General features: G+C 43.5%; 1 protein-coding gene across 1 annotated transcript; it reads right to left on the bottom strand.

Moving 5' to 3' along the window:
- Positions 1-296: 296 nt before the first annotated feature.
- On the bottom strand, positions 297-1241 carry LOC144256145 (olfactory receptor 1L4-like). Its single transcript, XM_077801249.1, has one exon. It carries the CDS (start codon positions 1239-1241, stop codon positions 297-299), a length of 945 nt encoding a protein of 314 aa, XP_077657375.1.
- Positions 1242-14689: the final 13448 nt, after the last annotated feature.

The following is a 14689-nucleotide window of genomic DNA, read 5'->3' as shown; positions in this document are numbered from 1 at the left end:
TCCACCCCTCTTTGCTGTGTCACATTCTTCTTTCCCTTTTCCACCAACAGGTAAAGTTTCCTTGCCTTACCTTGATTGTTGCCCCCAGTTTTTTTAAAGTCAAGTCTAGTTCAAGCGCTCAGGCAACACTGAATGGATTGGACTTACTGCTATGCACCCACCACTATAATCAACATGTCATATTTACTTCCGTCTAATTTTTTTATTTAACAAAAAATAAGATGTGGATAGGATCAAAATTGAGAAACTTAGATTTGGGTATTTTTACTAAAGTGCTGGTGAACCCAGACCTGTCCTTACACATCTTGGGGTGCAGCTCGGCATCTGAGCCCCCTTTTTAGAGCGCCTTTGACCTCTTTGTTGCGAAGGCTGTAGATGAATGGGTTCAAGGTCGGTGTGACCACTGCATACACCACGCTGGCCAGGCGGTCGTAACGCGCAGAGTAGGCGGATGAAGGTCGGAAATACACCGACAGGACAGAGCCAAAGAAAAGCGACACCACCACCAGGTGGGCCCCGCAGGTGGAGAAGGCACGGCGACTGCCTCCTGCAGACCGCACTTGAAGCACCGCGACTAGGATGTGCGCATAGGAAAGCGACACAAGAAGCAGAGGGGTCAGCACCACCGCCAGGCCCTCGGAGAAGATGGCAGTCTCTGCAGTGGACGTGTCTGAGGTCGCCAAGCTCAGCATCACCGTCATGTCACAAAAAAAGTGGCGCACGGGGGCACAGTGGGGGTAGGAGAGCGCGGAGATGAGCAGGGTGTGGAGCAGCGAGTGCAGGTGGGCCACCGCCCAGGACGCACCCACCAGCGCCCTGCAGCGCCAGGGTGTCATGACCGCAGTGTAGTGCAGTGGCCGGCAGACGGCCACCGCGCGGTCGTAGGACATGGCCGCCAGGAGGTAGCTCTCGGTGATGCCCAGAGCCACAAAGAAGTACATCTGGGCAAAGCATGCTTGGAAGGATATGGCCTGAGCTGGGTGGAGCAGGCTGACCAGCAGTCGGGGGACCGTGACCGTGGTAAAGCAGGCATCCACAAAGCTCAGGTGACCCAAGAAGTAATACATAGGGGAGCACAGAGCCCCATCGGACCTCACCAGTACCACCATGCTCAGGTTGCCCATGGCGCTGAGCAGATAGACGCTGAGGAAGAGCAGGAACAACACTGGATGGGCGACTGTGTCATCCATCAGGCCAAGGAGGAGGAACTCGGGGCCGGATGTGAGGTTGACCAGAGCCATGGAGTACCTGGCCAGGTGGGAATGCTGAGAAGTGAGAAGAGACAGCAGGTATAAGTTCTGAGGAACCCCAGGGGGATTTCCTGTATGTTGATGTTCCATATGTAAATTTTTTTACACGTCGGGATCACAGAGTATTTACAAAAATTTAGATTTTTGCTTGCTAAAACAGATTGAAAACCACATTGCTCACTGAATGATCCTAATTTTATGAAGAAACCACATATCACAAGGGTGTTTTAAGGTAATGATTGGAAGTCTCAAGTTTTGTTGTCATACCTGATTTTGAGTCTTCCCTTTACTAATAAGGTAGTATGTGCTCTCAGTTCCTTCTTCTTTAATGAGGAAAATACTAGTTTCTATCTTTGGACTTGGTAATGAGGATAAAGTGAATAGTAAATTTAAAATTGTTAGCACACTGCCTGACACATAATAAGTTGTATAACTTTTATCTGTCTACTCATCATTAGTCTATCATCATCATCATTATCACCTATTTAGTCAAAGAGTCAGGACCCAGGCCATATAAATACTAATCTAAATCTCTTCAAACCAGACACCTTACTGTATGTGCCATTCATTTCCACCACTCATTATGTGCTAATTCACAAATCAACCATTTTTTTTCTGTAAAGTATCATGTAGTAAATACTTTAGGCTTGTGGGCCATACAGTTTCTGTTGTAACCACACCATTCTGATTTTTGTGGTGCAAAAGCAGTGGCCCACAATAAGTAAATGTATGGCCATGGCCATGTGTGGCCATAAAACTTTATTTACAAAACAGGTGGAAGACTGGACTTTCCCAGTCAGACATGATTTGTTGACCCCGGTATAGGATACTGTGGGAGACTGCAAGATGGAAGAGTCTCAGCTTCTACCCTCAGTTAGATCTGGAGCAACATGCTGAGTATCTTAGTATGTTTCTAATTTCATGAACCACATTGGAGTAAATTATTCTTCCTGGAGGAGCTTGGGAAGAATTTTTTAAAAAGGGGGTGAGACTTGAATCAGGCCCTGAAGAATGAATAGGAGTTTATGAAAGAGACATGCTCTGGTGTAGGAGGAGAGGGTACTCCTGAGAGTGGGAAGAGACTGTGTGGAATTGTTGGTAGAGAAGACATGGACTAGAAAGAGTAAAGCATCCACATGATGACACTGAGACCCTGGGCAAAGCTTATTCTTGCTCTTATCTCTGTGTGTAAAATTGATTGTACATAAAACTATTACATTTCTCACTTAGCCAACGACTCCAGTGATTTCAGAAATAATGCACTCATTTTGTCTCCCATTCAATTTCTTCCTTAAAACACCACAATCTCCTGTTGTTCCAAGGTCTCTACAAGTGTCCTGCTACAAAGCTGATCAGCCCACCCTTTGCCAGGAAAACTGGTCAGATCTCAGAAAATGGACCAAGTCAGTGCCTGCCAAAAAACTCCTCCCAGGAAGAAACTGCATCTCCCTGCCTTGTCCAGTGAGCTATATACAAAATGCATCTGAAAATATTTGTGGAATTAGGTTTTTTTGAGGAGCAGTGAGTGATAAACAGAAATGAAGGGAGGGTAAAGAAGAGAGGATGTATCCTGCTTTCATTTTTCTGCTTCTCTGTCATTGTCAACCGTTAGCCGTCCCAGAGAAATCACCTCCTTAGTTTCGGCAAGACTTACTCATTGGCCCATCACAGAATAGGAGCATGGAAGAGCTGGACTTTGGCACCCCTCAAATCTATCCATTTTTTTTCAGTGCACTATTCTCCTTTACCCTTGACCTTGACCTTCACTTCCCAACCCCTCCTCAGGCAGCTGTGTGATGCAGCAGAAAGAGCATTGGCTGTGAAGTCACAGACACATGGGCTTTGATCCTGACTGCTGTGTAAACGTGGATCCTCCTTCATTTAATCTCCAGTCATCTCATCTAAGAAACGAGGATATTGATTCCTGCTTTACATGACTGATGTCAAGATTAAGTGAGGTAATGTATGTACAAGGAGTAGCAGAGAATGGATGCTGATAGATCTTGGTTCCTTTCCCCCTATATAGAAATCCACTGGTTTTTTTCTATGGCTTCTTGAAATGGTTCAGTCCAGTTCTGGAGGGATATAGTTATTTAGTTGTTTTTCTTAATCTCAACTAAAAAACCTAATTTTCTGCAAGAAATGACACCAATTTTGGCCTCTAGGGACAACACGTGCCAAATCTACTTTCTCTGCATTTTTTGTTTTTTGGGTTTGTTTTGTTTTGTTCGTTTTTATATAGATATCAAGGGGATCTATTCTGGGTCTACAGATATTTTCTTCAACCTGAAGATGACTGGAGCCTTAGATCCTTTCTTACAAGATCTTATTTCCGGTCCTTTTTCATTCACTCTTTGCTTTGTCAATGTTTTCTCAGCAGGAATTGGGCACAGTGTTCAAGCTGGGGTTGATCTGTGTGGAGTTCCCTGGGTCAATAAAATGGCTCAAGCTCACCATTCATGCCTATTTATTGAGTGCTTGCTGGGGGAAGGCATTGTGGGCTCTGGGGCTACAGAGGTAAGGCAGCCATTGTCCTTGACCTCCAGCTGTGCACAATGGAATAAGCACTACACTGATTGTATGAACAAACTAAGGGTGATTTCCTCTGCCTGGCTGATATAGGGAAGATCTCACAGAAGAGGGGAGGATCAAATTAATTTTGGAAGAATGAATACAAGATCACTTGGAAATAGAAAGGGCAGGGCAGGTTGGGGAGAGAGAATGTGAAAGCAAAGAAAGATATTTTTTGTGTGTGGGGGGAGAGTTGGAGCTAAAATGTGGCTTCTTCCTCCTTAATACTTAATGCAGAGTAGATGGAGAATGGGGTGGGAGGAAGACAGGACTCATGGTAAGAAGATAGCAGAGAAACGTTGGGTTCTCTCACCTGAAGGGCAACATGCCAGACCTCAGTCTCTTCTGCAGAGTCTGTGGGCTGGTCTCTCTTCTGGCCAAAGGTCCCCAGTCTTGGGGACAGGTGTGTGACCATCCATCTTAGCTCAGAGGCTTCAGTGTGTTTCCTGTGGGCTGCGACAACGGAACTATGTAGAGAGAGGCAGACAGACAGAATTGCAGGGATTTCCTGAGCCATGCTCTTCCCACTCAGCTTACTGCCCAGACAGACTCTTTGCTGCCTTTTGGATTCTGTGCAGACTTCTCACCCTGGTGTCCAAGGCCTTCCAACATGGCTCCTGGTATTCTCTCCAGTCTTCCCCCCAACTGCTTCCATAGGCTGCTGCTCCCCCTGACCCCAGCCAGGCTGGCCTTTGTGCTGCCTCTTACAGCTTTCTCACACGCCTCCCCTGCCCTCTCTACCCTTCCTGGAATGCTTTTTCTACCTATTCCAATATCCAACTCTGGTTCTGCTTCCTCCCAGAAGCCCCGTGCCCTTTCGGGACTCTGCAGCCCCCACATCTGCCTCTCTCCTCTGTCTCTTGTAACTCTCATTGGAACTCAGCCCTCCTTTGCTGACACTAAAGTGACTTCTTCTGCTGTGATGCTCATCTTCCCACTAAATGATGAGGCTTCTGAGGACAAATGTTTAGTTATCTTTTCCCATCTGACCCTTGGTCTTGCACAGGGGTTTTCCCTAACACTCTCGACAGTCAGGGAAGGCTCCAGAGAAGAGGTGGCACTTGAGCAGGGCCAGCTAGAAGGTGTTCACTGGACAGTCAAGGGTGGAAGATAATTTTAGAATAAATAACACATACAAAGGAAATTACAAGGGAAGCTTTAGGGAAGTTACTTAATGTCTTGAGCTCCATTTTTTTCTAAAAATGTATCATTATACCCTCCTCATGGTATAATGGTTGAAGCAAAACCCAGCAAATAATAGGTGCTCAGTAAATGTCAACCCCCCACCTCCTAATTCCTCTCAATGAGGAGATATGTTTACTGGATTCATGTCAGTTCCCCTTGAAATGTCTGGCACAGGACTGGGGTTCTTGGGTACTGACCTGCTTCTGTTGATGCAGGACCCTTTTCCTGAGGCCCAGATATTATGGGTGCTGCTTTGAAGGAGGTAGGAAGGACTCACTTAAAATAGAAAAATGAAGCAGGGAGGCATCAGATGTAGAACTAGTCCCATGTCTCCAACACAAGTTGCTACCCTAAACCCTACTGCAGACAATGCCACTCAGTTACATCAAGACACAGAAGTACGCAGGGCACACACCTGCACAAAAGTGCAGGCATATCTTGATACACTCAGATACATGGGCATGCCAGTCATGCACTCACTCACTAGGACAGGAACACACACATGCAAGCACACACGGACAGTCATAGTCACTAACACACAGACACAGACATGATCCATGCACTACAGAAAACACAGCATATGTGCCACTTACATATGAAGATGTACACACATATCTCCACACATAAATGACAGAGACACAGAGACCTCAGGGGGTCCTCCCAGACATAGTGGGACTCAACACAGGTTCACACATAAACGCCTGCTAGCTGCTCCCTCCCCCACCCTCCCTTGCTCAGGTCTGTCTGCCCTATTAGAGAGGTAGTGGGCAATGGTGCACAGGGGAGACCATCACTGGCCCCTGCACTCTCAGTCCTGGGGGCTTCTATCCAATTCCATGAATCCAGTCTCTTCCTGGACAGTCCAGATTGTTCTATTAATGGGGTGCAAAATAGCTTTCTCCTTGATGACAGTGTTAACCCGAAATAAGCTTTTCCCATTTCAAACATCTCCTCCCCTCCTCTAATTCTGTCTGTCAACATCTCACTCACTTCTTCAATAATCTTACCTGTTGTGTCTACTCCGTGTCAGGCAGGCACTGGAGCAGAAGGCAGGAGAGGGGCATTCAGAGATAAGCAAGACATGGTCAAGGAGTTCCCCTTCCTGTCTTGATATCAGGCAACTAGTAATGATTCTTAGATATATCTTACTCTATACTGTGTTATAAGCCAGGGAAGCAGCACCTGGAGAAGACTGTGCCTAAAGCCATTCAGCAATCAGGGGATGAGCCAGGATTCCAATTCTAGGTTCTGAATACCACCTGTGGTTAGTCACTTCCCTGTGCTGTCTGCCACATGTGGGCAGGTACTTCTTTAACTCTCTTCCTCAGGCACTTGACCTACCTACCTTGCCTTTCTCCTCTGATTATTCTACTCCCCGACAACAAGTCTCCTGCCTGTCAACTCAGCTGTGGGCATGGTCAGGCTCTGGCCACCACAACACAGACCCAGGGGCTGGTCTCCTTGCAGCTGAGGAGAAGTTATGGCAGGTGTACCCTGGAGAGGAAGACTTGGCTCCACAGTCAAAGGTGGGAGGGGTGACAGGCAGGTCAGAGCAGAGGGGGTCACCTGCTAATTAATTAACTAGAAAACTCTATGGGGAGCTACAGCAGCCTCTGTGATCCATGAGGATCCCTCAGCCCTCAGCCATCCTGGCTTCCCCTCACCTACCCTGCTAAAAATATAGAGTGGGAGAGTAGGAGCAAAGGTATTTGGGATCCAGGAACTCAGATTGACAATCCACCAGGCTCAGAGGGTAATGCTGTCACTCCTCAGCTTCCTACTTCAGGGAAAGACCCAAGAGGGCTGGTTAAAGACCCATGGCCAGGAGACCCAGTCCTCTTCTCCCTGGCTTTCTCCATGTGGAACTTCCACCATCACCCCTAAGGTTGCAACATCACCATGTGACTCCTTGCTCACCAAGGAGCTCCTCCTCCCAATCCCCATGTGAGAAGAACATTGTGCCAGAGCTGAGACCTGGATATCCATCTCCCAGTGTGGGCCTAGCAGCCCTTCCCTGGGCCCCAAGGCCCACTTGTTCCTAGAAGTTCAGCCTAACCCAGAAGTCAAGGGAGGGGAAGAAGAGCCACAGGTACTGGCAGTCACCCCAGGACAACAGGACTGAGATTGGGGCAGCTGAGCCTCGCATCCCAGGTGGAGCTGCTCTTACTGGACTCGTGAGGTACTGCCCTCACTCCATGGCCAGATTGGAGATGCTAGGATCTCAGTCCTGTCCAGCTTGTGCCAAAGCAAAATTGAGTCTGCTTCTCATTTCAAAGCCTCTTTACTGTCCAGACATCCTCACTGACCTCAACAGGGAATCTTCCTGGATCTAGAGTAGTACATTCAATTTCCCAGGCAGGACCAGTGTCTCCCAAGCTTGCTCTCTCTGTCTCTGTCCTGTGCTCTTCATTTGCCAAGCTGCCTTATAATGCTTATGGAGATGATAGTCCCATCTCATGGGATGAAATTCTCCAGCTCAACCATTCATTTGGCAACATTTATTCACTTTTCTTGGGGATGACCAGCCCTTTTGATCTCCCAGGAAAGTCAGAGGAGTCTGGGGTGTGAGTGGGACATCCAAGTCCTGGCTGCAGATAGACTCTGGCCAAATTCACTTCTCTGCTCTGGGTCTGTTTCCTCATTGGCACATCAAGAAGGGTGAACCAATGTCATTGGTTCATTTTTGAAGATGTAAAATTGTGGGGATCCACCCTTGATAGTAAATATTCAGTTTGGGGAGAGAGGACTTGAGCACCAATAGTTGCAATGCTGTACTGCCCCCAACCAGCGTGAGCAGCTAAACTAAAGGTTGCTGGAGTGAACCTCCTAAGGTATCAAATAAAACACAGACACACAATTTACCTTTAATTTAAGCCCCAGGACAGCTCCTCTGCCCACGGCTTCAAGCCCTCCAAATGGGAGAGTGAGGAATGTCACAAGAGGGTGGCAAGAGAGAGAGAGCTAGCATGTTCAGGACTGGTCTTTTATTGGGGGGAACTCTCATTCTTTAGAAATTTCCAACCAATAAAGGTCAAGAGGGGCAGGGTTACAAGGACAGGTAAGGTAACTCTACCACTGGGGCTGTAGGAAGGCACACCTACCCATGAAGACACATTTGCGACATTTTTATGACTTCCAAGATTGGGGCTGCCTTCTAGAGCCAATTGATGTGAAGTGACCAACAGCGCCTCACTAATTAGGGAAGGAAAATGCTGGTCACAAGACCCGGCCGCCTCCCACAATGCTGGGCAGTAACCCTAGTTAATACTGAGCATTTACTTTTCTTTTCACTATTAACCACAGACTTTAAATTTAAAAATATTTAACAAGATGGCATTCATGTAATGATTACAATGTTTCATCAGGTGGACATGCCACAAGTTATTTAATCACTATTGTAATGTTGAAAAGATTACTGAAGAAGGTGGGCCAATTTAGGCCTATTTAAAAAAAAAAGTATTTATTTTTTTAGGTGTAGATGGACACAACACGATGCCTTTATTTTTATGTGGTGCTGAGGATCGAACCCAGGTCCCGCCCGTGCTAGGCGAGCACTCTACCGCTGATCCACAATCCCAGACACTAGGCCTATTTTTTTATTTGAAGTTTTCCTAAGACCCCAGATAGGAAAGCCAGGGTCAAATAGATGACCATTACTGTAACTCCTAAAGCTGTGGAGGAGTTCATCAAGAAAACTTTTTACTAATGGCATGGCATTAGCAATGGCTATATGTACCTCCTTGATACTGTAAAATATTTTTATTATTATTTAATATTAATTATTTTTTCTTGGTTTTGGGACTGGTGGAAAACCTAGTTTTAATTTCTTTTGATTATTAAGTGATCTCTCGTACAACAACATGATGTACGAGATCCCCTGTCTTTACTTGCCTGTTTTCTGAACAGTATAGTCAACTCTAAACCAGGGTCTGATCCTGTTTTATTTTCTTTAATGTAAACTATTTTAAATAAACTCTATTTTATATCAGCCTAGTTCTAATTCTCAAACAAATGGATAAATAATGATTATCACCAAGTTTTACATGGTTTGAACTGACTTGTGGAGCAATTTCCAAAGATGTTGTATACTGTGGCAAGGTGTGGTGGCCCATGCCTGTAACCCCAGTGACATGGAAGGCTGAGACAGGAGGATTGCAAGTTCAAGGCCAGCCTCAACAACTTTGCCCAGCTAGATCATGCTTTTACTCAACCAACCAAAAAATTGCCTTTCTGTGGATGGACATGGTCATGGCGGATGGGAACTTGCTCACTGTTCTGGCCATTGGTGCCAACACATGTCTCTACACCTGGATGTACTTTTTCCTCTCCAACTGGTTCCATGTAGACATCCTTTATACCTCCACCACCATACATGAAACCTTGCTGGACATCTAGACCCAAAGTAGATCCATCTACAACTCAGGATAACCAATTCAGTTCCACTTCTTCCAGATCTTTGGGCACATGGACAGGTTTCTCCAGACCACAGTAGCCTGCAAACTCTATGTGGCCATCTGCTCATGAGGAAACAACTATGTTAACCCCTTTCTTTTTTTCTTATATATAACTAATGTACAGTAAAGTGCATAGATCAGTAAGTTCAGTTCAATAATTTTTGACAAATGTACACACCTGTATTATCATTGTCCAAGTCAAGATATAGGGCATATCTATTATCCTAGAAAGTGTCTCATGCCCTTTCTAGTCATCCCTTACCCTGAGACAACCATTGATATGATGTCTGTTATCACCAACCTGTTCATAAACTTCATCTGAATGAAATAAGACGAGTGTACTATGAGGTTTGGCTTCTTATCTATCTCCCTAACTGCATTGTCTCAACTGTCCTGAGTTGTCTTTTATCTAGAGAAGCACCTATGATCCTCAATTTGCTGTTGTCTCCCTGGTCTACAATCCAGCAGTCACTGTGCAGTTCACAGTGGTAATGCAATGATAAGCCCTTTTACCTAAAGCCCCAGAAAAAAAGTATTAAGTATGAAGCATGGGGGTGGGGGGACTGGGAATTGAAATCAGGGTCGCTTAGCCATTGTGCTACATACCCTGCCCTTATTTATTTTTTGATACAGGCTTTCACTAAGTTGCTGAGGGGCTTTGCTAAATTGCTGAGGCTGACTTTGAACTTGTGATCCTCCTGTCTCAGCCTCCTAAGCCATGTAGATTACAGGTGTGCACCACCATGCCTGGCATGAAGGATTCTCTTGAGGTAAATTTCAGAGCTCAAATCTCTTTATGGTCTCCGTAAGGCAGGAAAAAAAAATGGGCTTAGGAAAACCGAGAGAATACGCTAATAAAATGAATAACAATGCTAAGGTAGCAGCTACAATTTATTGAAAATCTATTAGGCATTACATTCATTTCTCATAAATATATCAACATTTAAAATTCCTAATAGTTCCATGAAGTATAGCATTATTATATTCATTTTATAGATGATAAAACTGAGGCTGAGCTGTGAGTTACCAAAAGTTATACAAATTATAGATGCAAGAGCCAGGATTTGCATCAGGTCTATAGGTGTGGCCCTGAGAGGCAATTATTTCCTAAAGACCCTCTTTTAGGAGCAGTGAGATTGGTATTCAAATTTCCTAGAGCCTCAACAACTATCTAAGTTGTGAAAGAACCAGATGAAATCTATTTCCTAAGGATTATACTAATTTAAGAAGAACCAGTGAACTTTTGAAAGAGTCGGAGATTCAAGCAAAGACAAACAGAATGGAATATAAATTATTAAACTTGGCTGGGATCCCTCTGTGTGGCAGGGTCTATGTTGGGTGCTGGGATGTCAACTCAGTCTGACATGTCCCTACCTGAAGAGTGTGGTATTTTCTAGGGAGAGAAAGGATCAAATTAGAGAATGACACATACTTAGAGCCGCAGTTCTCAGACTGTAGTTCCCAGAACAGCAGCAGCAGTGTCACCTGAAAACTTACTAGAAATGCAAATTCTTAGGCCTGTTCCAGACTCAGTGAATCAGAAGAGGCATCTGAGAAAATGCTGCATAACCTTTACAGGTGATTAGGTGCCCACCAGGTGAGATAAGTGAGGGAGCTGAGGAGAAAACATTATAACCAACTAGTAGTGTGTGGGGAGGTGGAGAGGAGGGGAAGCCAGGAACTGAAGCAAGGTGGGAGGATAGGAAACTGGGGTGAGTTTGGGGGATGGTTTAAGTCTATCCCAAGCCACTCTTGGTGGCCCACCTGGTGGCTGTTTCTCTCCTCACCTCTCTTGTTTTCTCACTAATGGAACCATAGTTTATTAGACTGCAGGTGGAGATCCTTTGAACTCAGGGAGGATGCGTCCCCTTACCCACCACAGGGGCTGATTTGTCCACACCAGTCTCAGGTAACCTCATTCCTTGACATGTGACTTGTCTCATTCTTCTTGGCATATGACCTGGTCCTGGCTAATGAGATGACCAAGAACGTTGGCTGGGAAGGCTCCATTCCCAATCAAAGCAGGAGACTGTGTGTCTCTAGAGGGATGAGCTAGAGAAGGAAGGTCCACAATATTCAACTGAACTGGTTGTTCCCTTTGACCTGGGATCTCCCTCTGCACATTATGGAGCACAGAGCTCAGAACAGTGACCAGATTACCTTTATTCACAGACTTAAGAATTCCTGCCAAGACTGTTTTAGAGCTTGTGTGTGTGTGTGTGTGTGTGTGTGAGTGTGTGTGTGTGTGTGCACATGCAAAAAAAAACTGAGACAATGAGAAATAGTTGGAAATGTGTAAATCCTCATAATGGGGTTAAGGTAGAGTGTTATCTATTCTTGGGAGTGTTAATAGTCCTTCCTGTTTTCCTTTAACTATTGTCTGAGGAAGTTTTTCACAGATACTGTAACAATTTTTAATTTTTTTTCTATTTCCAAGCTCTTGAGGCATTGGGAACTATAACAGGATAAACTATAATCTGAGTTTTCCAAAATATTTTCTGACTGTGAGAGACTCCTCATTTTAAAATCTCAACTAAATATTCCTTATTTCCCCTAATTTTCTTGCTTCAAATTAAGAGAGAGGTCCCTATAACAATTTCCCTGGATTCTGGGCTTAGTCAAGTTGGAACCACAAAGATCAAAATGGAGATGAGAATATCAACATCATAGCGGCTCAGGGGTAGAATGCATGCCTCGTATGCACATGCCCTAGATTCTATTCCTGGTACATAACTCGTGCACACACACAAACGCACAAATTGGCTGTCTAGCTATAATAGTGCAATTGTGATAGAACCAGGCCCATGAGCCTTCCAAAAGCATAACTCAGCCTCTTCCAGATCAGCAAATGCTTCTAGAGAAGAAATTGCCCCAAGTACATACAAGTACATAGACTGCAACTATTAAGTAACCCTCTGAACCTAGTCCTCTCCCTGATCCTAGCCTGTGAGCTCTCTGATGCTTTTTTCTGAACAGAATTATGGGTGGTGAAATATACATCAAATATACCATTTTAACCATTTTAAAGTGTGCCATTCAGTGGCATTAAGTATATTCACATTGTTGTGCAGCCATAACCACTATCCATATTCTTCCCATATTGAAACTCTGTACCCATGAAACACCATTTTCCCTTCCCCTTTCCTCCCAGTCTTTGGTAACCATTGTTCTACTTTCTGTCTATGGATTTGAATACTCCAGATACCTCATGTAATTGGATTTATACAATCTTTGTTCTTTACTGACTTATACTTTTATGATTTTAGGAAGATGATCTCATGCTGGGCTCAGTGGTGCATACCATCCCAGCTACTTGGGAGGCTGAGGCAGGAGGATTATGTTTGAAGCAAACCTGAACTTAGCAATACCCTGCCTTAAAATAAAATAAAAAGGCTGGGAATGTAACTCAGTGCTAGAGTGCTTGTCTATCATCCACAAGACCCTAGGTTAAATTCCCAGTACAGAAAAAAAAAGAAAAAAATAGAGAGATAGAAAGAGGAAGAGAGGGAAGAAGGAAGGGAGGAAGAAAGAGAAAGAAAAAGGAAAGGATGAGAAGGGAAGAAAAACAGACACAAAGGAGAAGAGTAGGTATTCAAATAGGGATGGATTTTTACCTTGACATTATGGAAATAAATCAGTATGGGACTGGGGCTGTAGCTCAGTGGCAGAGCGCTTGCCTAGCATGCATGAGGCACTGGGTTCAATCCTCAGCACCACATAAAAATAAGCAAATAAAGGCATTATGACAATCTACAAGTATAAATTTTTTTTTAAAAAAATATTATAAGCCCCAAATTCTTTGAATCAGACTTAGTTAAAATTATACTTTAAATCATGGCCCATAAGCTTCAATAGTACTTAATGGGAACCTTCCAGTGAAAAGATTATTAACACAAGAAGTTTTAAACTCAATACTTAGCCATGTATGACTGCACATATGGTGTGACGCTACATCATGTACAACCATAGAAATGTAAAGTTGTGCTGAAATTGTGTACATGAATCAAAATGCATTCTGCTGTCATGTTTACCTAATTAAAATTAATTAATTAATTAAAAATTTTAAAAGTATATATTTATCACTACCATGTGTGCTGGGTTCTAGGGACATGTAAAGAAATAATACAGAAATTATTTTTTCAAGCCCAGGGCCTCTCACATGCTGAGCAAGTACTCTATCACTGAGCTACTACAACCCAGCCTCTAGAGAATGCTTGACCTCATGAAGAACTCTGTCTAGTCTAAAAGGCAAAGTGTTAAGAGCACATCTCAGGTTTGGGCACAGCTAATCTGAGATGTCTGGGCTCACAGACTGTCTAATATTTGGATACATCTTCAAAATTATATTCTTCTTACATTTATTCAAATATTATTCATGGTGGTGTGTTGAATAGATTTTCAATTAATAATAACTGCTCAGCTCCCTCCATGAGTGCTGTTAATGGAGTTAACACTTACATTGAACATAATATTTCAACTTATTTTAAATTCTCTTTGATTTCATTTCCCCCACCATTTATGTTTCTGGACATCACTAGTTATGCTATTTAGGAACAGAAAATGTTTATATGAATATAGTTTAAAAGTTTTGTCCAAATACATGTTAAGATTATTGTTTTTCTGACTTTTGCATCAGCAAATAGAATCACATTGGTTCTCACTTCAGTTTTCTCTTCTGAATCTCCAAATCAGATAGTTTTTTAAGATACAGAGTACAGAGTTTAAAATTTAGGTAATAGAAAAATATGAATTATTATCTCTAAAAATGACTATACCATAGGTTGTTCAGGTTTAGAATTTTAGCCTAGGTCACCTGCTGTATTCAAATGATACATACCTGGTTGATGTCAGGACTAGTGACATGTTGTTAAATTTCCACCACAATATATTAAATGAAGATAAGTCATTCTCCTAGCATTGGCCAGGAGAGTTTTTAAATTTCCCACTGGAATGCTATGTGTATTTCATCAGGAATGAAATAGAGTCGGGGTTACATTTTGTTACGCATAAAAGAAATTACACAAGGAAATCTATGTGATGCTTTAGCATCTGTTGTGCTGTGGGTCCTTGGGTGCTTAAAATTAATTTTGGGGATTAAGAGAAGCTGGGTAGTTTATCTTCAAACAACCTGAAAAATCAATGAAGATAATGTTAGACTGTGTTCTCTCCTCAGAATCCACTCCCGTCCCCTGCAAGCTAGCTTCATCTCTAAGTAAAAACTGTAACATT

The sequence above is a fragment of the Urocitellus parryii genome, chromosome 7 (assembly GCF_045843805.1).
Source record: "Urocitellus parryii isolate mUroPar1 chromosome 7, mUroPar1.hap1, whole genome shotgun sequence".
Taxonomy (NCBI): Eukaryota; Metazoa; Chordata; class Mammalia; order Rodentia; family Sciuridae; genus Urocitellus; species Urocitellus parryii.
The sequence above is the reverse complement of the archived record's forward strand: the minus strand, read 5'-3'. Positions and strand labels throughout refer to the sequence as shown.

Excerpts from the sequence above, each read along its gene's own strand:
- LOC144256145 (XM_077801249.1), bottom strand. The coding sequence starts at position 1,241 with ATGGCTCTGGTCAACCTCACATCCGGCCCCGAGTTCCTCCTCCTTGGC.